This window comes from Urocampus carinirostris, chromosome 1, assembly GCF_059441175.1.
Source record: "Urocampus carinirostris isolate Australia breed hairy pipefish chromosome 1, RoL_Ucar_1.0, whole genome shotgun sequence".
Taxonomy (NCBI): Eukaryota; Metazoa; Chordata; class Actinopteri; order Syngnathiformes; family Syngnathidae; genus Urocampus; species Urocampus carinirostris.
The window spans coordinates 17452662-17480126 of NC_142349.1; the positions used below are offsets into that span (position 1 = coordinate 17452662).

The following is a 27465-nucleotide window of genomic DNA, read 5'->3' on the forward strand; positions in this document are numbered from 1 at the left end:
AGTGGTATTTCCGGGGCGAGCGAAGTCAGTATCGAGAGCGGGGAAAAACAGATTGATGGCCGGGACGGGGGAGCAAAAAACCTAGTCAAGTTCAGAAAAGGGGTCGGAGCCGGGAATCAAACAGGAATCGGGACAGGAGAGAATCAGGGTCGAAAGGGCTTGCCTAGCGTGAGCTGATGTTCGCAGATGGACCGACAACGGGTGACAGGAAGACGGGGATCTAAAAAGTGACAAGTAGCCAATCAGCGTCCGAGGCAGTTGGCGCCAAAGAAGCAGGCTCAGGTGCCTCGCATCAGTAATCATGACAATTTGTCAAAATTTTCATTGCATTCTTCTCGAAACTAAGGGTTCGGGGTTAGGCTTAGGGTTACAGGTTAGGGTTTAGGTTAGTTGTATGGTTAGGTTTAGGTTTATGGGTTAGGGTTTAGAGCCAGTGGTAGGGTTGGGGCTAGGGTTAGCGTTTAGGTTAGTTGTATGGCTAGGGTTAGCTTTATGGGTTAGGGTCTGTGGTAGGGTTTGGGATTAGGTTAGATGTGTGGTTAGGGTTAGGTTTATGGGTTAGGGTTAGGATTAGGGTTACGTATAGGACCATTAGGTCAAAGCCTGTCCCTTTACATCTCTATCGCTTTGATGAAAAGAAGGCAGTCACAAATAATTTTCTCCTTGTATTTGTAATTTATAGTCATCGTGAAACCTTTTCATACCGCAGAAAATCTTTTAAGTTCTAAAGACTCCGAATCATACGAAAGACTATAAGTAGTCAAGTGTTACTCTCATAAAAGTCGTGTCAATTACATTTACAGGGATTTTTTTTTAACTATTAAAAAAGGTTTTAATTATCCTAAGTGTAACGTTCAAAACTGAAATGTCAAAGTCAAGGCCACATCCAGCTCACAGGAATGTTTTCTTCGGCTCCTGTGATCATCTCAGTTCGTTATTCGTACACCAAGAATTTTCTATTTTTTTTTACTGTACACTACTTCTCATTTTAAAAAAAAAATGTTTTTGTTTAGTAGATTTTTGTATTTTATTCCAATTATATTTCAAGATATACTGTATTTCAGTTGAGTAAATTATAGAAAAATTGCTATTGTATTATTTATTTGGAGTAAATTTAGCTGACTTTTGCTAAAATAAAAAAGAAATGCTACTCTTCGGTTCCTGAATAATGTTAAACGATAAAGGGTCTGAAGACCTTCTAAGACGCTTTACAATGTGCTTCACGCTTACCCATTCACACACACACTCACACACTAATGGCACATTATGGGGATTTTGCATACAAAATGTGTTTGCCTGTTTTTAAAGATCGCCTGGAGAGTTATTTAGAAAACATTGCTTTATTTATCTGATCATATTGGAATATGTTTGGGGTTTCACTAGGTTTGATTAGGTTTATGAGCCTGAATCCGTCATTTCAAAGGTTTCGAAATTCGATCGGGCCTAGGCGTTTGTAAGATGATGCTGACATCTAACGGCGTATTTTAGTATTGCAGAAATTGATTAAAATATCCCACCGGGTCCCATCGATGTACACCAGTTTTGTCTTTTGGGGGCTGTGTGAACAAGTTAGGGCTGGCCCAAGCCTTCAAAGGTCAAAGTAAAATTAGATTTCGGGTCCCCCTAATTAATCATTTGCATAACAATTATACCGTATTCCCATGTTCTACTCTGTAATTACAAATATACTTAAACTACTAGATGTTAGATCTTTTCTGTTTTAGTAAGATAATTATCCTCACTAAATAAGGTCACGGAAGCAAATAATAGATTTGCAAATTTTCAGAAAAAATATTTCAAATTCATATTTGGCACAGTGAGCAACTTCCCTTAGGAATCAATGCATAAAACAGACAGCTTAGGCATGTTCTGCTTATGGTGAATAATCTCAAATGGTACAAAATTCCACTACAAGAGCAGCCTGGGGGTGATTTACCCTAAATATTCAAAGTGATGTAGTAAGAAATCAGCTATATTGTTTGTGTTTTGAATTAACTGCAACAACAAATGTACACATATACTTAATTTGAACTCAAACAAACACTTAAATACATTTACAAATGCACAGAGGTACCTGAAAAAAAGGTATCGAAAATGATTTTTGTTTTAAATATACTGCATCGACAAATGCACAAAAACTGAATTTTTCCTTTTACTTCTCTTTTTCTTTGTCCACTTTGTTTCTTTTTCTATCGTCAGCACCTGAAGAGGCTGTAGGGAAACACTCTGCTAACAGAATGTATTGTTTTGTAAATTCATGTATATTTCATAGTATATATCAATAACCATAACTCAAAAACGAAAAAAATACATACAGTATACAGTACAGTATACCGTATTTAATTACTGTTGTATGCAAAAATATGGGCACCCCTGATCATTTTCAAGATTTTCCTTAATAAATCATTGGTTGTTCAGATCAGCAATTTCAGTTAGATATATCAAATAACAGACAAACACAGTGATATCTGAGAAGTGAAATGAAATTCATAGGATTTACAGAAAATGTGCAATAATTGCCCAAACAAAAGTAGGCAGGTGCATAGATTTGGGCACTCCAACAGAAAAATTACATCAATATACCTGTAAGGTCGATCCTCCTTTTGCAGAAATATCAGCCTCTAAACGCTTCCTATAGCTTCCAATGAGGGTCCTGATTCTTGTTGAAGGTATTTTGACCATTGTTCTTTACAAAAAATCTCCACTTCAGTCAGGTTTGATGATTTCCGAGCATGGACAGCCCGCTTTAAATCACACCACGGATTTTCAATAATATTCATGTCTGGGGACTGAGATGGCCATTCCATGCATACCGCCCCTTGTTATGTCCAAATAACTCAATTTTAGTTTCATCAGTCCACAGCACCTTATTCCAGAAGGAAACTGGCTTGTTCAAATGTGCTTTAGCATACCTCAAGCGACTCTGTTTGTGTCATGTGGGCAGAAAAGGCTTCTGTCACATAACTCTTCCATACAGCATCTCCTTGTGCAAAGTGCGCTGAATAGTTGAACGATCCGGAGTGACACCTTCTGCAGCAAAATCATGTTGTAGGTCTTTGTAGCTGGTCTGTGGGTTGAGCTTGACTGTTCTCACCATCCTTCGCCTCTGCTTATCTGAGATTTTTCTTGGCCTGCCACTCCGGGCCTTAACTAGAACTGTGCCTGTGGTCTTCTATTTCCGCACTATGTTCCTCACAGTGGAACAGCTGAAATCTCTGAGCTAGCTTTTTGTATCCTTCCCCTAAACAATGATGTTGAACAATCTTTTTTTAGGTCATTTGACAGTTGTTCTGAGGCTCCTAATATTGCCACTCTTCAGAGAGGATCCACAGAGAACAACTTGCAACTGGCCACCTTAAATACCCTTTCTCATGATTGGCTTCACCGGTGTATGTAGGTTAAGGGCTAATGATCTTACCAAACAAATTTTGTGTTCCAATAATTAGTACTAAAGGTATTCGAATCAATAAGACAACAACGGGTGCCCAAATTTATGCACCTGCCTACTTTTGTTTGAGTAATTATTGCTATATTACTGTGTTTGTCTGCTATTTGATACATTTAACTGAAATTGCTGATCCAAACAACCAATGATTTATAAAGGAAAATCTTGAAAATGATCAGGGGTGCCCAAACTTTTGCATACGACTGTATGTACAGATATGTTTACCGCTCTTGGGCCCCGCCTAACGGTCGTGGGCCCTTAGCAACCGCTGAATTCGCTTGTGCCTTGGGCCGGTGTTATGCCGAGAAATGCATCCCTGCCGAGATTTCCATCCCCGGCTGTGGAACAAGTGCACAAAAAAAAAAATACGGCCTACAGTAGGGCTCTCAAACTCAATTTAATTGGGGCCCTTCGGGGCTAGGGTCTGGCTGAGGTTGGATCAAATTGGGTTTTTCCACAAAAAAAAAACAAACTATTGTGAAAACCAGTCAATCTGTAATAAATGAATCCATAATCACCTAGGGCTGCACTTAAAGTGACAGTTTGTATTATTCATTGCCTCCGATGGTGTAAGAACAATCTCATATATTAAAAAATATACAGAAAAAAATACAAGTAATGTAGGTGAAGAAAATTGACATGAGGCCCACCTAAATGGAGTTGACATGATTGTTTGTCATCTTGCTGCTACAGGTACCCCCTAAAACCAACAACTTGTGTCTTTATTCTTTTTTTCTTTTTTCTGCCCTATTTTCGTTTATTTTGAAATTTCTTTATATTGTTTTATTTTTCCTTTTTTTCTTCCCCTTTTATCATTTACCTAACTTTTTTACTTCTTTGTTTTTTTTCTTTCTTACATCATTTTTTTTTACAAAAGAAATCTTCATTTTTTAGAATTACTATTTGTATAGTTTTTTATTTCCACTATTTTCCTCTATAAGTATGCGTTAACAATGCCCAACTGAGTTCAAAGAGCAGTTATCTTTTTCTACACTGCGCCTATCTGCTTTAATCTTACTTTTGGCAAGGCTGTTCGGGGTGGACATTAAGCAGCACATTAAGTGGGAGAAATGGAGGGGACGGGGATGGGTGGCGAGCAGTTTCAATCTCCTCCCCAAGTATTTTGTTTCTATTTGTCAGTAAAGCTTGAAAATAGTGAAAGTACGAAAATGCCTGTATAAAGTACAGTCCAAACACCATCCCAAACCCAAGAAAGACGAAAAAAGAAGAGTTTAATTAAGCTCATCAACAAAATAAAAATTGAGGAGGCAAGCTTTTGCCATTTTAGCTCTGCTAAAAGTAGGGGGAAAAAATGATATGTGCTCTTTAAACTCAGTTGGGCATTTTTAAAACATATTTGATAGAAAAATATATTTCACTTTTAATTTTTAAAGGGGCAATACAAATAAAGATGACTTGACTTGACAATGTGTAGTGCCTCCTTCTGGTACAAAAAACCCTTATTCAGCTAAAACAAAACACACACATTGATTTAAAAAAAATACTAGGTTGAGAAATTTGTATCTTTTTTACATAGTGGAATCCCTACCTAAGGTCACTGCCATGTTTGAGTGGCGACTTGCTGCTATGGTATGCTCTGTGGCACTGCATCAGACAGAAGTGTCAGCTAGTGGTCAAAGACACGCAGGGGCTTTAAGGACAACTCAAACGAGGCAACCCACCTCAGGTCCACACAAGTTACAACATAGGACCCAAAAAGTGTACTACGTATGAGACGAGCGCGAGCTTCCTTTCGGTGCACGTATTCACAACCGTGTATACTCGTGACGCTCGCTCCTTGAAACGTTCGCATGCCAGATGCCAACGTGCTGAGTTCATGCCTCAAGATGGCGACGATGAGACCCTGGAACCTAAATTTGGATGCACGCATTTGTGCCTGTTGGCTTCCAGTTGTTGCTCACTTGACAGATGCAAGCTTGCTATTTAAGTTCAAAAAGACTTTAAGATAGACTGGAGTGGGGGGAGGGTCTCTCTTTGTATTAAACAGTGTGTATGCTGGCAAGCCTTTTTTTAACCGGAAGCTATTTTTGGTTACTTATCGGTGCCAAAGGCTACCAGTTTGTTATGCGTTTCTAAGAGCAACTTATCATGTTATTACTACCGGTATGTTGTTACTGTGTTATAACTAGGCTGTGGTTTGTAGAAGTAGAGTTAAAGGCTTAAGCTTAGTTAACCATTGAATAATCTTGCCGGTTTCAAATCTAATTTCGTAGAAAATAACAATGACCCATTACTGGTGAGCTACTTTCAGAACTTGCTCTCAAGCTACACAGGTATTCTTGACACAACCATTTTAATATATAATACTTATTTTTTTCATGACAGTTGGAATACCTTTAAAAACACCTACCAATTTCTGCACTTACAGGTGGGGTGCATCGTTGAATGTTAGATATTTTCTCATTAAATATGTGTTAACAATGCCCAGCTGAGTCCAAATATCCACTCAGTTTTATTTTCCACCACACCTATCTGCTTTTGTCTTACTTTTAGGAAAGCTGTTCGTGGCTAAACACATTAGATCAGAGGAAAGAGCGGCAGGTGGATTGCTGAAGAGTGATGCCATGCTTATCCTTGCTGGATTTATTTTTGTTTCTTTTGGTTAGTGTGACATAAGTGTGAAAAAGAAGAGGCCTAGGGCGGCGGGGTGGCTGGGTGGTTAACGCGCTGGGTTCAATTCCGGCTACCGCAGCCGCCCTGTGCAGAGTTTGCATGTTCTCCCTGTGCCTGTGTAGGTTTCTTCCGTGTAATCTGGTTTTCTCCCACATTCCAAAAACATGCAGGTTAATTATCCGGTCCAAATTGTCCCTAAGTATGAATGAAGGAGCGAATTGTCTGTCTGGGTGTGCCCTATGACTGGCTGGCAACCAGTTCAGGGTGTCTCCTGTCCACTGCCTGAAGATAGCTGGGATGGGCTCCAGCATCCCCTGCGACCCTAGTGAGGATAAGCGGTGCAGATCATTGATGGAGAAGATGTCTATTTCAAGTATAGTCCAAACGCCCCAAGAAAGATGAAAAACGAAGAGTTTATTTAAACATGTCTAAGGAATGCACATACTTGCACGCGCATCATAAATGAGCTGACCGAGGCTTCAATGATGACAGAGATGGTGGCTGTTGGTAAAAATGTCAAAATTATTCAACCAAAAGGGAAAACACTGACGACCTGGCAACTCCAGAAGATGTTCCAGCAGTTGACTTCGTTTGTCCCAACATGGCCTTACGAGGGATTTTTTTTGTCTTGGACTGTTGCGACGCCACCTGTTGTGACTCAGTCCAAACACAAACAAGATGTCGCCATGAGCCTTGCTGAGCCATCTGCAACTCCCGGGGTATCCCTTCCCAGTGACACACAGGAACAGCCCTGAGCTCACTGTCTGTAAATAGCTCTGAGGAACGGGGGGGCCGTGGGTAGCGGAGGTATATTTAAGCAAGGGGACACAGCACAAGCCAGAAGAACCAGCTCAAGAAGAAACGCAACGAGACGTTATTTAGCAGTCATCATCATGTCCCGACATGCAGCCCTCAGCAGCCTTTTTGGCGATGACCCCTTCTTCAGCCAGGGAGGCCTCCTGTGGCCCCTTTCAAAGATGCCCCAAGACCTCCTCAGCCGCAAAGCGCAGCTTGCTGACACTTTCTTCCAGGGTGGATCTGGACTCCTCAATTCAGCGCTGTTGGACTCAACCCTTCTCAGGTATGTGATGGAAGAAACGTCCGAAACAGGGTAATAGGGTGTCGGCTAACGAATGGACGATGTTGGGTGTGGCACTGAAGAACAGAAATTAGTTGCTACTTGCTTCATTTAAAAGTGTGTTACTCTAAAAGTTACTGTCAAAATACTTAATATATTCATATTGAAGCAACCCTGTAAAACTGATTAAACTAGCTACATAGTATAAGAAAGGAGAAAATGTGTACATCAACCTGTGGAAGCGATAAACCCTTCATATTTCCTGGCTTGTGCTATGCTCGCAATCCAACACAACTGAGACACCCCATATCAATTTCATATCTGGGATTCAAACAACTCAAAAACGTTTTCTTCTTTTTCTGCAGGCACAGTGTATGGCAGAAATAGTTGTCTTTTAAATAAAAAGAGCAAACTTCAGCACTTTCTTACCATAGATTCTGTGCTCACATTTACCCTATTGATATAAGCCACGCCACTGCCCATGCGCTGCCAACCATTTGCTACTGGTGACACGCAATACCTGATATAAGTATTTTATTTTATAGTTGTAAATATGGCTTAGATGTGAGTATATACGGTAGGGAGAATAGCTGGGGGAATTTTTGTGTCCTCGAACTTTGTCCCTAAGATGGCACCACTGTAACGATTTTCAGTTGTATTTTGTAGGTAGATTTTAACACACCCTCCTTTCCACAGTGTTTAGTGTTGTGTTGCTGGCGGATTGAGGGTTGAATTATACTCAAGTCAAGTCATATATCAAGTCAAGTCATTTTTATTTGTATAGCCCTTATTCACAAAACGTTTCAAAGGGCCGCACAGGTTATTGCAAACCACAGACTATTATTGCAGACTATTATTACACCATCCCCTGATCTAAAACCGACATGAGGGCAAGGAAAAACTCAAAAACCTCAATATGAGGAAAATGAAGAAACCTTGACAAGGGACCGCACATGTGGTAATCCCCCTTCCAGGATGACCAGGCTGCAATGGATGTCGCAGTAACAAATAATACACAGATATTGTCAACAAAAAATATAGGTTATTCATATGCTCTAGAGTAGAAGTGTGTTTTAAGCTTAGATTTAAACAGTTCCACTGAGGTTGCAGATTGGATCTCAGGGGGAAGAGCATTCCACAGCACCGGTGCCCGGATGGAGAACGCTCTTGAATCTGCGGAACTCTTCTTGGCTCTTGGGATCACTAGAAGACCAGCGTTTTCAGAACGAAGGCTCCGGACCGGAACATAAGGGAGAAATTAAATCTGAAAGATATGAAGGAGCAAGTTCATGCATGATTTTGTATAATACAAAGAGAACCTTAAAATCACATCTTAAGCTAACTGGGAGCCAATGCAGGATAGCTAAGATCGGGGTAATGTGATCAAACTTTCCTGTCTTGGTTAAAGTAACGAAGCATGCCGTAACGGCAAGTGAGTCACGAAATTTTATTAAAAAGGCGTTACATCAGCCGTTACTGAGAAAAGCAATTTAGTTCCAGGAACACGTACCTTTGTCACTTATTACTCCTAACACTGCGAATGGATGGGGAATGACGGGATGTACGTCTGAAAACATTTCACTCTAAAATTGTGTTTTTTGGTTGCAATTAGAATGGGTCAGCGAGAGGAAGCCAAAGAAGAAGAGGAAGTCCAGCAGGCCTCACCGAACGACGATCTCCTGGTGACCCTGGACGCTCGCGGTTATGCCCCCGGCGACATTAGCGTCAAACTGGAAGGACGCAGCCTGCTGGTGATGGCCTCCAAGCAGGCAGCTGCTCAGGAAAGTCACTCCTGCTCCTCGCCTTCTTCCAAAGCTGCTTTTGCCTCATCGGCAGCCTCGCAGGTTGGCTTTAAGCAGAGAATCCATCTCTCGCCTCACCTGGACCTGTCAGGACTGTCCTGCTCCCTCATGGAAGACGGACAGCTGCGGATTCACGCCCCGGTAGCTCGACGGCAGATTGCGGAAGGTCCTGATAAAACCATCGAGGAGGAGCACAACAAGCCGATCACGGAGGAGAAAAAGGATTTGGTCAGCGAGGATCAAGAAGACACGACCCCTCTTTTCAGGACTTCCTTGGAATTCCCTATTACGAATGAGCAGAATGAGGCGCAGCACACACACTTGAAAACTTGATTCAAAAAGACATTTCGTTCTTAAATCTGATTTGATTTTGTTATATTGTTTTGATCCGGGGTCTCAAACTCAATTTTCTTGGAACCCACCAGAGCTAGAGCCTAGGTGAGGTTGGGCCAAATTAAGCTTTCCACAAGAAAATCTCTGATAGAAACGTCCCAACATTCTGAAATATGTTTTATAGACTTTCATACACAACAACGTTCTAAAATATACACATTTAGGAGTCATATGAAAAAAAAAACAATCAATCACAAATGAAACCACACTTTGCATGTGCTGCACTCACATTTAATGGACTGTGCCTATATTTGACCACGAGATGTCACTGTATTGTGTAGTGCAACCAAAACGTGCTGAAAAAGAAAATGAAGAACAGAAATCAAATATGTTTATTACCATTGTTTTCCGAATGTTTTTGCGAGATTTTGTTTTTTTCAGGTACCCATAGCATGTCAGCTCCTCTTGGTCAGGAATGTCAAACACATGGTCTGCAGGCCTGTTGGATGATTTAATATGGCCTGCCATACATTTCCGAGTATGTCAAAGATTGAAGCAGGGACTCTAGGTCAATTCTATCAAAAGTTATGTTTTTTTTAATAAATACAAACCAAGTGCACTCTCTGGCAGCTAGAGGGAAGGTTGAGTTTGTATAGTGTGGAGAGTTGGTTTGGGTGTAAAACTGCATTTACCAACACATTTAATGCCAAATATTAATAAAAATCCCCATCATCTGAGAATAAAAGTGTTGTGTTTAGAAAACATCCCTACATTATAATTTGTAGGCTAGGCTGAATATAAATGTATACAACTGACAAACAAAGCAAAAAGTTTGGATTTGACATTTTTTTACTGATCCGGCCCGTCTGAGAAGAGAAAGTCTGGATCCGGCCTTAGAGCCAAACTAAGTTTGACAACCCTCCTTTAGAAATTTGATGTTATGTGAAATAAATGCAAATATATGGACCTACTAGTATTTTTAAAAATGCATGTATCATGTATTTTTTGCCATCAATATTGTTTTTTAACGATGTTCTTAACCACTAGGAGGCCGGAAGGTATCTTCCGGTTACATTTTGGTATTAAGGCATGGGCCTCAAACTATCATTTAGCAGGTCACAACAGGCAATATGATTTTGATGAATTCTCAGGCTCATATTTTCAATGTCTGATGCCAATCAGGGGGTGTAGGCTGCTTCTCACCCCAACTGAACTGGGAGAGGCCTGAACTCACCCGAAAGAGACTCTGCTTACGATAAGCAATCTTTGTAAATGTTTGTCCCTTTCCCCGCTGCCCCAGTGCTACAAGTATTTACTTTAGCTTTTAATTACTAAACTAAATCAAATATGTTTATACATCTTTTTGTAGACCCCAATGAATTGCCCAGAAGGTTTTAAAAATACTCTTGTTTACTGCTAAATGATTGCTTTTAAAATTGTTTTGCAATATGTTACATAAACTGATTTTTTTTGTGTATGTGTGTCAGTTTTTTAAAAAATGTTTTAGTTTGTTTTAAATGGACAAATGCCAGCGAATTACAGGTTGACTGTTTTCATAAGCCTGAATGAATTGATACATGGATTTTATTTGGGCATGGCACAAAAACAGATAAAGAAACAGCATACACCACTAATTAAGAAAAGGGAAAGATAAAATAAAAGAAACTGGTGAAACATAGAATATTATACATAAGCATATGTCAAAGGGAAGAGGCTGAGGTTTTTAAATGCCCACCCATTCCCTTTTTTGTTGCCTGGTTCTTAAATCGTTTTGTAGAATCTTCATGAAAAATCAGAATATTTTCGCACAGATGCGATTAAATAACGGCTAGGGAACAAGGCTAGAAAATTAAATCTCAATCATATTAGTCAGTTTTGACTCGCAGGCCGAATTGGGTTAAAAATGGCACAAAGGCCATGTATGTTTTATTTCATTTCCCATTTGTCTATTAATAGACTACATTATTTTATGAAGTTGGATTTGAAACACTACAAATTCAAACAAAGCAATATCTGTTATGGTCTTTTGAGCACAAAATTTGATAAAATGAATTAAAGAAACTCATGGCTAGCCCAGAACCTTTTTTTAGTCTTGCATGAAATTTGATAAATGTTGACAGATAAACTGAATACATGATACAAAAAAATAAAGTACAGAAAAACGTAGCATGTGATTTCTATATTGGACATGAGCGCAGTACACATGAATGCTTATTAAATTAATACATTTAAAGGGACACTATTATTTCACCATTAAATGCCGCTGTATTGAATATCCATCCATCCATTATCTGCACAGCTTATCCTCAATAGGGTTGCGGGGGTGCCGGAGGCCCATCCCAGCTATCTTCGGCCAGTGGGCAGGGGTCATCCTGAACTGGTTGCCAGCCAGTCGCAGGGCACACAGGGACAGACAATTTGCTCGCTCATTCACACCTAGGGACAATTTGGACTGGCCAATTAACCTAATATGCATGTTTTTGGAATGTGGGAGGAAACCGGAGTGCCCGGAGGAAACCGACACAAGCACGGGGAGAACATGCAAACTCCACACAGGAAGGTCCGACCTCATTACCTCAGAACCGTGCCGCACACGCACTAACCACTGCGCCGCCATGCTGCAGTTACTGTATAGTTTAACCGAAATCGATTGCTGCAAAGAAAAAAATTACAAACTACGGAGACTCAAACCGCACGATTTTTCTTCTAACTTTTTTACCCTGCCTTTTACAAGCTTCCTATTTTGCGGTGTACCTGTTGCAGCAAGACAGATAATGATGTCAGCTCTCTCCAGGTGAGCCTCATGTTATGTAAAATAAATACAAATATCTGTATGTACGAGTATTTTTGAAAATGCATGTTTAAATGATAGTTCATGTCTTTTTGCTTGTTATTCACATCAATAGTGTTTCAGTAGTGAATGTTTTTTTACCACCAGCATGGGCTAAATAATACAAAATCTCGTTTTAATGTGGGAGGAGGCATGCCCAAGGGTCACTGGGAACAAGAGTGGCATCAAAACAACCACACCGTTTCTCATTGGATTGACAAACTTTCCTTACCCTTTTGCCGAACAGTAAACACGGGTGATATTCTAGCTAATTAATAGAACTACCTACACCAGTATGAAATCACTGAAGCACCTGTTTGATACCCCTGCACAAAAATCTCCAAAGGGCAAACATAGCCATGTGTGTTGCCATCTCCAAAGATGGGGTCCAGGGCCAAATCCCCACTGTTAGCCCATTTAATACCGAGTGCCTCATAAAATTCCTGAATGTACTTCATGAAAGGCTGATCCCAACTGAGGAGAGAGGTTGTTGAGGCCTGGCATGCCACTCTTTGTCATTATGTATCAGGAACAATATGATGGTCCCACTACTCTCGCCTGATCAATGAGTGGTTTGCAATGCACCAGCGAATCATGATGCAGTTTCTCCCAGTATATCTCCAATTTTTGAATACAGCAGAGGAGTCCTTCAGTTCTTGGAGGTGGAAACTTTATGATCACTGCCCCATGAGTAGATGCCCTTTCTGTATGCAATGACTGCTGCTTTCCAAGAAATTGGTGCAGAGTAATATCGAGGCTGGATATGGCATGCAAGATTTTCCCTCAATGCATTGGAAGAGAGGATATTGAATGTTATAAGGTTGAGGCTCTGTGGCCCCATCATCAAGACGGAAGAGACTGAGTATCACTTTTGCTGCTGCTGGATCTTAGTGCTGCTTTTGACACAGTGCACCACAATTTCCTACTAGAACGGTTGGAAAAATGGATTGGTCTCTCAGGAACCGTCCTCTCGTGGTTCAGATCCTACCTTTCAGATAGGACGCACTGTGTTTAATATGCCGAAATGACATCTGAGCCCTTTAATGTTACCTGTGGTGTACCGCAGGGTTCAGTGCTTGGCTCCCTTCTTTTCAGCATTTACATGCTTCCATTAGGTGATATTATTCGCAAGTACAATATCAGCTTCCACTGCTACGCAGACGACACTCAACTATATCTTCCGTTGGAGGAATCTCCCACACTAAACTGTGGAAATTTGGAGGCCTGCCTCATTGAGATAAAAGAGTGGATGTCACTCAATTTCTTGCGTCTTAACTCTGAAAAGACCGAAATGTTAGTCATTGGTCCATCTAAAAACCTTGACTTATTCTCAAAAACTGCTGTGAACATTGACAAATGTCACATCACACAGAGTGACTCAGTTAAAAATGTAGGTGTCATATTTGACCCTGATTTATCCTTTGAAACGCATGTAAAGAAAATTACTAGAACCGCTTTCTTCCATCTTCGTAACATTGCTAAAATCCGTTCAATACTGTCTCAGTCGGATGCGGAAATTATAATTCATGCGTTTGTTACCTCCCGTCTCGATTACTGTAATGCACTACTCTCTGGTCTCCCGAAGTCTAGAATCAAGTCTCTTCAGCTGGTCCAAAATACCGCAGTGAGGCTTTTAACTAGGACAAAAAAGTACGATCACATAACACCGATTTTGGCTAACCTGCATTGGCTCCCAGTTAGCCTTAGATGTGATTTCAAGGTTCTCTTAGTATTATACCGAATCATACATGGACTTGCTCCCTCTTATCTTTCAGATCTGATTTGCCCCTATGTCCCGGTCCGAAGCCTACGTTCTGAGAGTGCCGGTCTTCTGGTGATCCCAAGAGCAAAGAAGTGTTCTGCTGGTCTGAGAGCGTTCTCCATCCGGGCACCGGTGCTGTGGAATGCTCTTCCCCCTGAGATCCGATCTGCAACCTCAGTGGAAATGTTTAAATCTAAGCTTAAAACTCACTTCTACTCTATAGCATATGAATAACCTACTCTTCTCGTCGGCTGAAAAATAGTCTGTGTAATATAGTGTAATAATCTGTGAAGCCCTTTGAGACTCTTCGTGATTTAGGGCTATACAAATAAAAATGACTTGACTTGACTTGACTATTTTTATACTCTATAGTCTACCTTGGTGTATTTTTTTACTATACTTTTGTAGATTTTATTTTGATTTTCAAGTTATTTGCGTAATATTCAGTATTTTAGTTTTAAGACATAGTTTAGAAAAAAAATAATCAACGGAATCAATACATTTTGCTCCACAGCATTCTGATTCTGGATTCAGTTATTTGCAAGAAGCCAAACTTGAGAACAAATGGCACTGGCATGAAAGCTACATACAGTAAAACGCTACAATGATAAGCAACGGTGTATTGATTCACCCAAGTGCTGTATTTTGTTTTCCACTGAGTAACGGTTGACTGCAAGAGCTCCTCTGTTCGTAATTTATAGTGTTTGAAAGCAAAATTAGTTTTTTATTTTTTTAAATTTCTTAAATGTTTTATAGCACAATAAGAGCCTTTTGCAAACAAAATGTGCCGTTTTGACCGTTGCCGCTATTTTGGCCGTTATTAGTTTTGAAAATTTTAGGTTTCAGTTGACATCTGCATCTAGGCAATCGAACAAAATCTGTAAAGGATGCATTCTGTGACAAATTTTAGGATATAAAATGACTGATTTCGAAAAAATTAACAAAAACTTTTAAGTGCAAATTTAACAGTCTTCGCTCTGACAAAAAGCAGCTTTTTATAGTGTGCGCCTATAATTGGCTTGAGTAGTTTTTAACCAATCTTTAATGATCCACAACAACTGTAAGTAACTCAAACTGCTCAATTCTTAATCCCAATTTCATGAGTTTGTCAATTTTAAAATTTTAATCTGACGAGTGAATTAATTTACACTCTTACAGGAGTAATCTCTAACAAAAAAAAAAATAATAAAGCTAAATGAAAATTAAAATATGTAATAACGGACAGGCATTGTGGAAATGGAACAGTTTGAGAGAGTTTTTTTTTTTCATTTCCCCCAGGCTGAGGTTTAGAGTGTTTGTGTAGGTTTTAGATCAGGAGATGGTAAAATAATAGTCGGTAGTCTGTAATAGCCTGTAGTCTGTACAGCCCTTTGAGATTTCTTGTGATTAAGGGCTATACAAATAAACTTGCTTTGACTTGACAAAGAAAATACACTTAACCTAGCCTGTTCCTCCATTGGATTTCAATATTTTGACTTGCTATTTGATTTTCTGAATCGACTGTTGTTGTTTTGGTCGCGTTGGTGCTTGACATTTTGCCCTAACCCTGACCTAAGGAAAGGTGCACCGACCATACGCCCCGCGGGTATGATATAATGTATGCTTATCAGGTTGGCATTTTTAAGTGCATTTAGTCTGATAAGGATGATGTGCATGTCTGCCAAGTGTTTGCAGGATGAACTCACTGCATTGACCTCAATGTTATGAATTTGTGAGTCACAAATTTCAACAGACTTGCTAAAATCCAGCACACTTACTGTATATACTAATTCAGAAATATTTTGAAAAATCATCCCTCAAAGGAATGGAATTTCAGGATAGTCATGTTGTTTTAACTTTTTTACCCTCTTGTCGGACAGATATTAGAATGCTGTTTCAGGAATAGACATGCTTTTATTTTACTGAAATGTTACCAAATAGACAATCCAGCCCTTCCAAAAGAAGATAGAAATAAACGCGATACTTGAAAGAAACTTTTTTTTTTTACAGTCATGTCTTGCTGGTGTGGTGGGCGTTTACTGAATGGGTGTCACAGTTTGGATGCCAGCCAACTGGCACTCATTAGAGGGAGGTTCTGTGCCCACTCAACAAACCGTATATAAAGGCATCCGTTCCTTGTGGTGGAATTCAACTTTCAGCCAAAGCACCAAGATGAGTCTCACCTCCAAGGACAAAAAGACCGTCAAGGCCTTCATGGCCGTGACCAGCGGAAAAGAAGATCTGATTGGGACCGAAACTGTCTTCAGGTAAACACGACCACAAGAAATGCTTCAAACGGTTTTTGTTTAATCACACCTTCTTTTTCCTTGGCAGGATGCTCTCTGTGTACCCACAGACTAAGATCTACTTCAAACATTGGAAGGACCTGAGCGCCAACTCCGCAAACCTGAAGAAACACGGCAGGGAAGTCATGGATGGCATCGGGGATGCTGTAGCCCAAATGGACAACCTGAATGCCGCTATGTCCAAACTCAGCGGGGTGCACGCTGCCACCTTAAAAATCGACCCAGCCAACTTCAAGGTGAATGCAACCGTCTTATATTGGCACATTTGAATTACATTTTTTTAGTCAGACAAATAGAGCAATTACCAAAACATTGCTGTTGAGTTACACGTACACAACTTTTCACATACACATCGATTGTGAATTTAGTACACAGTTGACGTTCCAATGGTTTCTCACTGAACTATGTTTCATACTAGTTTATGATTTTTTTTCCACAAGTTAATCTTGAAAAAAAACCCCACAAGAATAAGATCAGACCCTGCAAGAAGATTTTTTTTTCCGCCAAATAAACTTTTCATTTCAAATTAATTTTACAAACCGATTTTTTGCAGCCTTTTTAGATATTTCTAAGTGCTATACAAATAAATGTGACTTGACTTGACTTTAGTAAGCCATAATGTTTCTTGAAATTTCCATTCCCAGATTATGGCCCACTGCATGCTTGTTGTGCTGGCCATGTTGTTTCCCAAGGATTTCACCCCGGAGGTCCATGTGTGCATGGACAAGTTCCTGGCTGCCATGAATCTCGCTCTTGGTGAGCTGTACAGATAAAAAATCAAGCCAACACCAACCCTGCCAAGAGCAATTTATTCAGTTCTTTCGCTCTATGACAGGCAGTTTCAATAAATGATCAAAGGCAATAGTAAATGTGTCATGTATTTTTTCCTCTGAATCCCTTTTTTATTTCCAACTTCAAAACACTGAGGAGCAAATTTATTGGCTCAGGCTAGAGCTAGTCATCAGTTGAATTGAAAAATAGTTTTAGATGGACAAAGGCCTATGTCAATGTCTTTAAAATAACTATTATATCAGACGGTAAACATTTATTTAAAAAAAACAACCTCAGCATGCCAGTGGCATTGGGCAGAAATCAACTGAACTAGAGAAGTAGTTTTCAAATTGAGGTATGTTTACCCCTGGGGGTTCGTGAGGGCACTCCAATCCATACATTAAAGAATAATAATAAAAAAAAGTAGCATCACTTAACAAAACAAATATTACAGTTTCACATCCTACTGCACATGAAATCAATATAATATTTTGAAAGCTAGTTGATCATCTAAAAGCACTATATACATGCAGGTCATTTACCATTCACCATCATTTCTATCTATCTATCTACCTTGGTCATATCCCTCAAGAGGGGTGACCGACAGCAAGACACACACATACAATAACAAAGAAAATAAAAGGGAAATAAATAGCAACAAAAACACACAAAAACTTTTGGACCATGGCCAACCCAATTGAACAAACACCCAAATAAGTTAAGCACCTCGGCACCCAAGTCGGTCATGTTTTCGTCCCTCCAGATGAAATGGGACACCAGAAAGAGGCCATGTCACTCGGGTCAGGGTAACACAACAAACTCTTTGTTCAACAGCAGGGCCCGACAGCTTTCACTGGTTTACCCCTGCCGCATCATACGGGTGCCCAGCCCATCCTGACGAACGTGTCCACAATCCCACTATCCTTTCACAACACCTCTCCACTCCTTTCTATCACCAACAAGAGCTCTAGCTTCCATTATATTTAGACCTCTTTCCTGCAGTGCACTCATAACACCATCCATCCACGTCAATCGCAGCCTTCCTCTTGGTCTCTTTCCATTGACTTCTGTTCTGTAGATCCTCTTCAACATTCGCTCCTCATCCATCCTCTCCATGTGTCCAAACCAACCGAGTACTCTCTTATCAACACGCTTGCTCAGTTCCATGACGACTCCAGTTCTGTCTCTCACAATTTCATTTCTCAGTCTATCCAATCTTGTCACTCCTAACATAGTCCTCAAACACTTTATCTAAAAAAACATTCAACTTTCTTCTTAAATCTGCGTTCAGGCTCCAAGTCTCTGCACCATACAACACAGTCGGCACAATCACACTCTCATACAGTCCCCTCTTAACATTCATACTCATACTCTTGTTGTTCATCACTCTCCTCAGAACACCCAAAACCTTGCTTCCTTGACTCACTCCGTGCAATACCTCATACTCAATTCCACCAACTGCAGCCACATCACAACCCAAGTACCTAAAAGCTTTTAACTTCTTCTAGCACCTGTCCATGCAACCCGATTTCTAATGTCATACCCACTCCATCACGTAAACACTTCATCACCTAACTCTTCCCAACATTGACACATAACTTACGCCTATCACATACTCTTCCAAACTCCGTTACCAACCTTCTCAATGATTCCTCAGAATCAGCCACAAGCGCTGTGTAATCTGCAAACAACAACTGACTTACCTGCCATACTGCTCCACTGTTGTCCATCATGTCTACACCTCTGCCAAATACTCTTCCATTCACCTCTCTCACCACACCATCTATGTACACATTAAACAGCCATGGTGACATCACACACCCCTGTCTCACACCAGTCAACACAGGGAACCACTCACTTGTCTCACTCCCTACTCTTACACATGCTCTGCTGTTCATATAAAAACTCTTCAATGCTTCCAAAAACTTTCCACCCACTCCATACGTCACCATCACTTGCCACAACGCCTCTCTATCAACTCTGTCATACACCATAATTTCTACTACCCACTAAAGTGGATAGACCATTCAGTGTTATGTACAAAAAAATGTCTTACTTTTAAATAATATGTATTTAAAGAGAGCCCTAAAGTTGAATAGTCAAATGTTTTATTTATGTATTTAAACTGCTTTGCCGTCCTTGATTTTTTTTAACATTTAACAAATTGTAGTGACGTGTTTCTGGACCAAAAAGTGGCAAAACGAAAAGTGAATGAATAATTAAATAGATAATCAATTTAAAAATTAAACACATATGGAATAGTTATTTTGAAAAATAACAAAATACAGTATGTCTCAAAAGTGAATACACCAGTCACGGAGGTTTTATTATAATTTTTAATAGAACAACACTGAATGAGGGTAGCCACAACTCTCCAATTGGACTCTTGGAAGACATGGGTTTTTGTTTTTTGGGTGTGTTTTTTTTCTTTTTGGTGGGAAATTATGTGTGCTTGTCAATATGTTTGTTAGTAATTTGGTTTGTTTTGTCAATGGAGGTGTTAGTAATTAATGTAGTGTTTCTGTATGCTTCAAAAATCAGTGAGACTCAATACAAAGCATGAGCAATCTAAATATTGTTTCATATAATGTACATGGGCTAAACCACCCCATCAAGAGAAAAAAGATATTGAATCAACTCAAGACATTGCAGAGCTCAATAGCCTTAATACAAGAGACACATTTGACCGAGATTGAACATAAGAAGCTAAAAAGAGAATGGGTGAACCAGGTGTTCTACGCATCCTATGGTAAAAGGAGGGGAGTAGCAATTTTACTTGGAAAAGGGGTGGCGTTTAAAGTCGAAAAAGAAGTGAAGGACAATCTGGGGCGATATATAATGATTATAGGGTCAATGGCCGGTTGGGAAATATCAATAATGAATGTTTATGCACCAGTTGAGGAAAAGGGGACATTTTTTCAAGTATTAGCTAAAGTAATAACCAACTGTGCGAAGGGAATGTTACTTATAGGAGGTGACTTTAACACTGTACAGAATTGCAAAGTGGACAAGTATCCTTCAGTACATGGAACAAATACAAAGACGTCGAGGATGTTAAATAACATAACTAAAGAATTGGGATTGATAGATCCATGGAGAGAGAAGAATCCCCAAACTAAAGACTATACTTTCTATTCAAACCCGCATGGCAGCTACTCGAGAATTGATTACTTTTACATTTCAAGACAACATATGCATACAGTAGTAGAGTGTGGTATAGAGAATATTACTATAAGTGACCATTCTCCAATTACTTTGAAATTAAGTTTAGACAATGAACCCCATTTTAGGTATTGGAGGATGAATGTATCTCTCCTCTCAGATAAAAACGTAGTACAGGAAATAAAACGGTGTATAAAAGAATATTTCCAAATCAATGACAACAATGAGGTTTCTCCATCAATATTATGGGAAGGAGGGAAAGCTGTAATAAGGGGGAAATTAATTGAAATATCGTCCCGACTGAAACGAATACGCTTAAAGAATCAGAAGGAATTGGAGGATAAGATTAAGGAACTAGAAGAAGAACATAAAAAAACACCAAATGAAGCCAGATTACAGGTATTAAAAACAACCAGAAGTAAATTAGATGAACTTTTGACAAATAAAGCAGAAGGGGCTCTGCGCTTTGTGAACCAGAGATACTATGAAATGGGCAATAGAGCCAGTCGACTGCTAGCCTTCCAACTTAAAAAGGCCCAAACAGATAGAATTATATCACAAATAAAACATCCTATCTCTAAACAATGTTTAGTAAAACCCAAAGGTATAGCAGATGCATTTGCAGATTATTATAAAGAATTATACAAGGACTCAGAAAATGACTTAGATAACTACACGGCACTAAACTTTTTAGGAAAACTACATTTACCAACACTAACAGGGGGGGATACATTAGAAATTATTCGCCCCATTACAAAACAGGAAATACAAGATACAATAAATAACTTAAAAATAAATAAATCACCAGGAACGGACGGACTCCCTACAAAAGCTTTAAGGAAGTATTAACACCAGTACTGCAGAAAGTATTTAACTATGCTCTAACAAAAGGAGATCCCCCCAAATCATGGTCGGAAGCCATCATAACAGTCCTGCACAAAGAAGGAAAAGACCCAATATTGTGTAAAAGCCATATAGACCAGTTAGTTTACTTTGTAATGATATAAAAATTCTTACAAGCATACTGGCAAAAAGAATGCAGAAATGTATAGCGAAATTAATAAGAAATGATCAAACAGGGTTTATTCCGGGAAGACAGGGTGCAAACAATATTAGGAGGATACTAAACATAACTACGAGCACAAAATCTAAGACCCAACCCTCGATGTTACTGAGCTTGGATGCACAAAAAGCTTTTGATAGGGTGAAATGGAGCTTCTTACATCAATCACTTATAGCTTTTGGCTTCCCTCCAATATTTGTTGAATGGGTGAAAATAATCTATAAAAATCCGAAATCTCGTCTTAGAGTAAATGGTCACTGTTCAGATTTCTTTGAAATCAAAAGAGGAGTCCGGCAAGGGGATTGTCTAAGCCCACTCTTGTTTGCAATAAGCATAGAACCACTCGCAGAATCAATTAGACAAAATGAGCAAATAAGGGGGATATTGGATGAAGGAGGAACAGAACATAAAATATCATTGTTTGCAGACGACCTGTTGGTAATGCTGAAGGAACCTTCGTTATCAATACCACCACTGTTGGAGAGCCTTAAAATATATGGAGAAGTAGCTGGATATTCAAATAATGATCAATAGCAATGATGATATCAGGAAAATGTCCAACAGATGTGATTGAAAGGTTTGATTTTAAATGGACAAATAAAGGGTTTAAATATTTGGGGGTGACCATTACACCACATTCCACACAGCTGTTTGATGCAAATTATGGAATGTTGATAAAAGAAATAAGGAAAGATTTGGAAAAATGGGAAATTTTGCCCTTAAGTCTTATCGGCAGGATAGAAACAATCAGAATGAACATATTACCAAGACTATTATTTCTGTTTCAATCCCTTCCAATTCTGATCCCGGCATCCACATTTAAAATGTTAAATAAGTTGATAGCAAAATTCCTTTGGCAAAACAAGAAACCTAGAATAAAATACAAAACCCTGTTAGCTCCTAAAGAAAAGGGGGGCCTAGACCTACCCAATATTAAATATTACTATTGGGCAGCTCAAATTAAAGCACTCATCTTGTGGATATGGGTGGACATGGAGCAGCGATCTTGTCCAAATATGCCTGTGGAATCGTTACCATACATATCAGTCACGAGGTGGAAGAAATTAAAAATCCAGAATGAATGGATTAAGGGAACTATTAAAACTTGGTCAACAATACAAAAAAAATTAAAAATATCAAGATCTGTGAATAGGGCTACCAAAATAGCGAAAAATCCAGACTTTAAACCTGGGGGTATGGAGGTAGGGTTTCAAAAATGGGCCCAAAAAGGACTGATGTTGATTACCCAAGTATTGGAAGCACAGGCAATGAAATCATTCGAACAACTCCAACAAGAGTTTGACCTACCCAGAAATGACTTTTACAAATATTTGCAACTAAGGCACTACCTCCAGAAACACGAGGAATGGGGGAAAATATGTAAGGAGCCAACTAAGGTAGAGGAATTATTAATATCGTATACAAAAGGACAATCAATAAAGGGGGTTATATCAAAACTATATAAAGCCCTGAGAATGGATCTCAGTAATGAGGACATGGCAGTTAAGGAAAAATGGGAACAAGAAACTAATGTAGCGATAAAAGACAACGAATGGGAAAAAACATTGAAAGAGGGACACAAAATAACCAACAGCCCGACATGGAGGGAGTTTGAATGGAAAGTAAAAATGCGATTCTTCTATACACCCTCTATCACTTCAAAATATAAAAATACCTCAAATCTATGTTGGCGTAACTGTGGGGGGGTCGGAGACTTTACGCACATTTTCTGGAATTGCCCTGTAATATTAAATTTTTGGAGAAGTATCCAGAGAGAAATAAAATTAATCACTGGCTGGGAGTTGCGGTTGGACCCAAAGGCTTACGTAATAGGAATTTTGCCAGAAGAATTACTATCTGGTCAACAGAAATATATACTAAGGGTAATGCTTCTGGTAGCAAAGAAAATGATCACAGTGTCCTGGCTGAAACCACAACCTCCTGACATAAAACAATGGAGAGACAAATTAAAGCAAATGTACATTATGGAAAAAATCACTGCAAGACTTCAACTGAAACTTGACCAATTTGAGAAAAGATGGAAGCCTATCACACAAATTTTACTTGATGTCTAAACACCTCCCCCAGAGAGAATATAAAAAAAAAAAAAAAAAAAAAAAAAAAAAGAACAACACTGAAGAAACATCACCTTGACACAATGAAAGGCTGTATGTGTAAAGCTTATACAGCAGTGTAATTAAATTTCACCCCTCAAAAAACTCAAAATATAGCCATCAATATTCAACCCCCCGGCAACAAAAGTGAGTATACACTACAACCCTAAATGTCCAAACAAAGCACTGCTTGTCATCTCCCCTCCAAAATACCAGGTCACCTGTTACTCATACAAGGTCTCAAGTTTGAATATGGAGCAGGTGTGTTCATTTTGTAGTACAACTCTCACATTCTCTCATACTGGTCACTGAAACTCCCAAAATGGCACGCCATGACAAAGAACTCTCTGGTAAACTTAAAAAAAAAAGAATTGGGGCACTACATAAGACTGGCTAAGGCTACAAGAAGATTGCCAACACCCTTAAGTTGAGCTGCAGTACAGTGGCCAAGATCTTCCTCAGAAGGAAAGAAAGAAGCACCCTGTAACGGCTGTGCAGAAAAATCACTACCATAAATGTGTTGGGAATATGTCAACAAAGGCTATGGCTTTCTGAAAAAACATCCCATGGTCTGATGAGACAAAGATTAATTTATTTGTATTAGATGCCGTGACGCATGTGTGGCGGCAACCAGGTAATGAGTACAAAGATAATTGTGTCATGCCTACAGTCATGCATGGTGATGGGAATGTCATGGTTTGCGGCAGCATGAGTGCAATTGGAGCTGGAGAGTTGCATTTAATTGAAGGAAACACGAACTCAAGCATGTACTATGAAATACTGGAGCAGAAAATAATCCCCTCCCTCCGGAAACTTTGCACGTAGTGTTCCAGCAGAACAATGATCTCAAACACACATTTAAGATGACCATGGCTTTTTCAAAGGGGCCATGGGGAACTGGCCAAGGGTGTCTTCAAATCCAAGAGAACACCTTTGGGTCCTTCTCAAGCGGAACGTTTGAGGCTCTGGTGCAATGCATGCCTGGGAGGATTAAGGTGTTTCTGCAAAGTGATGATGGCCACACAAGATATTTACACTTCAGGAACATTCAATTTAGGGTGTACTCAATTTATTACCGAGGTTTTTGAGGGGAAAAAACATTTACACTGTTATATACACTACAGAGACCACCTTTCATTGTGATTATTTTTTAGTGTTATTCAATTAAACATTATCATAAAATTTCTGCAGAAATGTGAGAGGTGTACTCACTTTTGTGAAATACTGTATATGTATATAGATTAGTACATTAATAATTGTAAAAAAAAAAATAGAAAAAATTAAAAAAAAGAGAAAATATACAATAACAAATATAAAGATAAATATGAAGATATTGTCGAGCTTGGGTAGTGATGGAATACATGTAATGGCATTATACATTGTATTCCGCTACCGTTACAAAAAAAAAACATCAAAATACAGGTGCATTTCGCAAAAGTGAGGATTATTTTGCACGATTACAATTCTATCAATGATTAGTCTGTTTACATGGCCGACACTCTGGACCAACATGAAGGTACATTCAACATTGGGGGACACAAGATAACTAACCTACATCTGCCTGATATTGCCAGACTGGCAGGAGAAGAACAGGATTAGGTCATGGTCAATTCCCTGGAAAAAGCACCAACCCAGTATCGGATAGAAATCAGCAGAATATTAGAAAAAAACAAAAGTAATGACCAACAACCCCTAAAGTATCACTTCAAACATCAACAACAACCACCGCAGGACAAAGACTAAGTACCTTCCCGTGGTGTCCTGCGAAGGGCTCTCTCCCGGGGGAGCCTTACGAATCCAACTCGATCCACTCAGACTCGCTCTCTTTCTTTCTTGGTCCTCTCTCCTTCTTTGTCTCTCCTTTACTCTCTTCCCCCTTTACACTCTTGTCTCTCATTTTCTCTATCCCTCCTTCCTACTCTCTCCCCACCTCTCTCACTCTCTTTTCCCCCTTTTTGTGTTTTACTCTGTCTGTCTTTCTCTCTTTCTATTTGTCCCTCCCTTTCTCTTTCTTCTACTCTCCTCTCTCTGTTCTTCTTAGGGCGGGCGACTTCAAGAGCAACCCTGGCCCCCAGTCCAAATGCTAGTGGTGCTTTCGAACCATTCGCTGCGACCACACCCCAATCACCTGTACTACCTGCCCACGGGGCTTCCATGAATCATGCACCGGCCTGTCCGAACGTACTAAGGACTTCAGAGGCTTCGTCTGCTTGGTTTGCTTGGGTCACGCCCCGTCAGGCCTGGCGGCACAGGAAAGTCGCAGCCCCCTCTCCTTCGGAGAACTACGGAGCCCTCCACGAGCGAGTCTAGCGCTACTAAGGATTACCTTAGGCGCCTTGAGTGACTCAACAACAACAACAACCACCAAGATCTTGAACCTGTCACCAAACTTAAATATCTTGGAGATGTCATAGCTCAAACCACAAGCGCACTTGCCAGACTTAAAACCATCTAGAGCAGGGGTCAGCAACCTTTTCGGTGTGGAGTGCCACTTTCAAATTTCCTTGTAAATCAGTGTGCCACACCAAGATTAATGACTCGCACGATAATTTCTTTATATCCAACAGAGCTGTAATTTTACACCAGTCCAAATATACATCATGGATATACATTGAAATCGTATAACTGACCAATTTTATCTTCCACTAATCTTGTTCATCAACAAACTAAAAAATGAATGTGAGCAAAATGTGGAAAGGCCTGTAGACATCCATGACTTCAATCACTCGTCATCAACAAAGAACTACAATCAAAATGAAGTGATATGGACAGCTACCATACCATCCATCCATCCATCCATTATCTACACCGCTTATCCTCAGTAGAGTCGCGGGGGTGCTGGAGCCCATCCCAGCTATCTTCAGGCAGTAGGCAGGGAACACCCTGAACTGGTTGCCAGCCAGTCGCAGGGCACACAGAGACAGGCAACTCACTCGCTCATTCCCACCTAGGGACAATATGGACCAGCCAATGAACCTGACATGCCATTCATCAATAAAATTTTATTTCAGAAACTCATCAAAATTTGAAACACACACACATTAGGACTTTTTATTCAGGAGTTAGCAGGGGTGCAGGGGGTATTTTGGCAGGCATTTTACCTGCCAAAATGTGACTCCCCTGCTAATAAGGACCCTGTTTGAGATATAGACTTGTGACTTCTAGGGTAACCTTCTGTGACATAAATATGTCAGCACAGTGATTTTGAAGAGCTTCAGAACGTTTCTCATAGAATTGCTATTATTATTATTAATAATAATAATAGTAATAAAACGAACTCGATTTGTCAAACACCTATTCAGTAACACATCACAAAGTGGAGGTATTCCTCTGTAGTTGGATCCCAAAGCAAAAAAAAACATAATAAGTTTAAAGTGCGTCTTACTTTGCTAACAGTATAGGCAGGAAAGTCCGGTTTTAAATGAAAAACAAAAACCGATGTTTCTATGGGAGGGTTAAAACAGATCCCTCCTCCTCAGCGAGGCACACGCTCACCGTAAAGCCGCTAAACAATGAAAGCGCGCAATGAAAATGTCTAAATTTCAGGTAAAAATGCGCATTTAAAAAAAAAAATCATTATTACTTTGTTGTGTGCTCACGTGCCACTGGTTAACCCCTCGGATGCCACTGCTGGCACGCTTGCCATAGGTTGCCTACCCCTGATCCAAAGGGACAAGAACATATTAGTGAAATCAATGCTCATGCAAGCGCTAGTTACTTCAATCTCCCTTTGCGCCTGTGAGACATGGACTCTTACAGCAAAGCTGGAAAGGAAAATCCAGGCCATGGAGATGCATTTCCACAGGAAACTTCTAGGCATCAGTTACATAGCCCATGTGACAAATGAATCAATGTGCACATTGGACTCTTAAGAAAAACTGGTGACAAATGTATGCATGTACTGCAGTGGTATGGTCATGTCACAAGATCACCAGGACTGGCCAAGATTATTCTCAAGGGCACAGTCCAAACGTGCCAACTTTGCCAAGACTCAAAAACAGGCCAGGAATTGTCAGCAGTGGAGAAAGCTGTCCAAAGTTACGTCCTCAGTGGTACCCAGATCCACCTGTCAGTTAAGGGATTCGTAAACCGTGATTCACATACACGGAATGCCTACAATCAGTGGCACGAGAGACAGTGAGAGATGAGACACGACTTACCACAATAACAATTTGTTGTGGTCGTT

General features: G+C 39.8%; 2 protein-coding genes and 2 long non-coding RNA genes across 5 annotated transcripts in view; 2 read left to right on the plus strand and 2 right to left on the minus strand.

Moving 5' to 3' along the window:
- Positions 1 to 27465, minus strand: part of LOC148373765 (uncharacterized) — a 37563-nt gene that overhangs the window by 4029 nt on the left and 6069 nt on the right. The window contains exon 1 of one of the 2 annotated variants that reach the window (XR_015849782.1): positions 4995 to 5352. The exons of the other annotated variant lie outside the window; for it this stretch is intronic. This is a non-coding gene — a long non-coding RNA (uncharacterized LOC148373765). Of the gene's footprint in view, positions 1 to 4994; positions 5353 to 27465 lie in introns of those variants that run through there. 2 annotated transcript variants of the gene reach the window in all.
- Positions 6912 to 10996, plus strand: hspb9 (heat shock protein, alpha-crystallin-related, 9). The gene is made up of 2 exons (XM_088329195.1): positions 6912 to 7160; positions 8770 to 10996. The coding sequence occupies exons 1-2, from the start codon at positions 6973 to 6975 to the stop codon at positions 9290 to 9292; spliced, it is 711 nt and encodes a 236-aa protein (XP_088185321.1). The 5' UTR covers positions 6912 to 6972; the 3' UTR covers positions 9293 to 10996.
- On the minus strand, positions 7741 to 10679 carry LOC148373768 (uncharacterized). Its single transcript, XR_015849785.1, has 4 exons — positions 9738 to 10679; positions 9582 to 9648; positions 8668 to 9242; positions 7741 to 8421 (listed from the first exon to the last, which is right to left on the minus strand). It is a non-coding gene; the product is annotated as an uncharacterized LOC148373768 (long non-coding RNA).
- On the plus strand, positions 15969 to 17038 carry LOC148373769 (hemoglobin subunit alpha-1-like). Its single transcript, XM_088329119.1, has 3 exons — positions 15969 to 16130; positions 16198 to 16405; positions 16814 to 17038. Exons 1-3 carry the CDS (start codon positions 16036 to 16038, stop codon positions 16940 to 16942), a joined length of 432 nt encoding a protein of 143 aa, XP_088185245.1. The 5' UTR covers positions 15969 to 16035; the 3' UTR covers positions 16943 to 17038.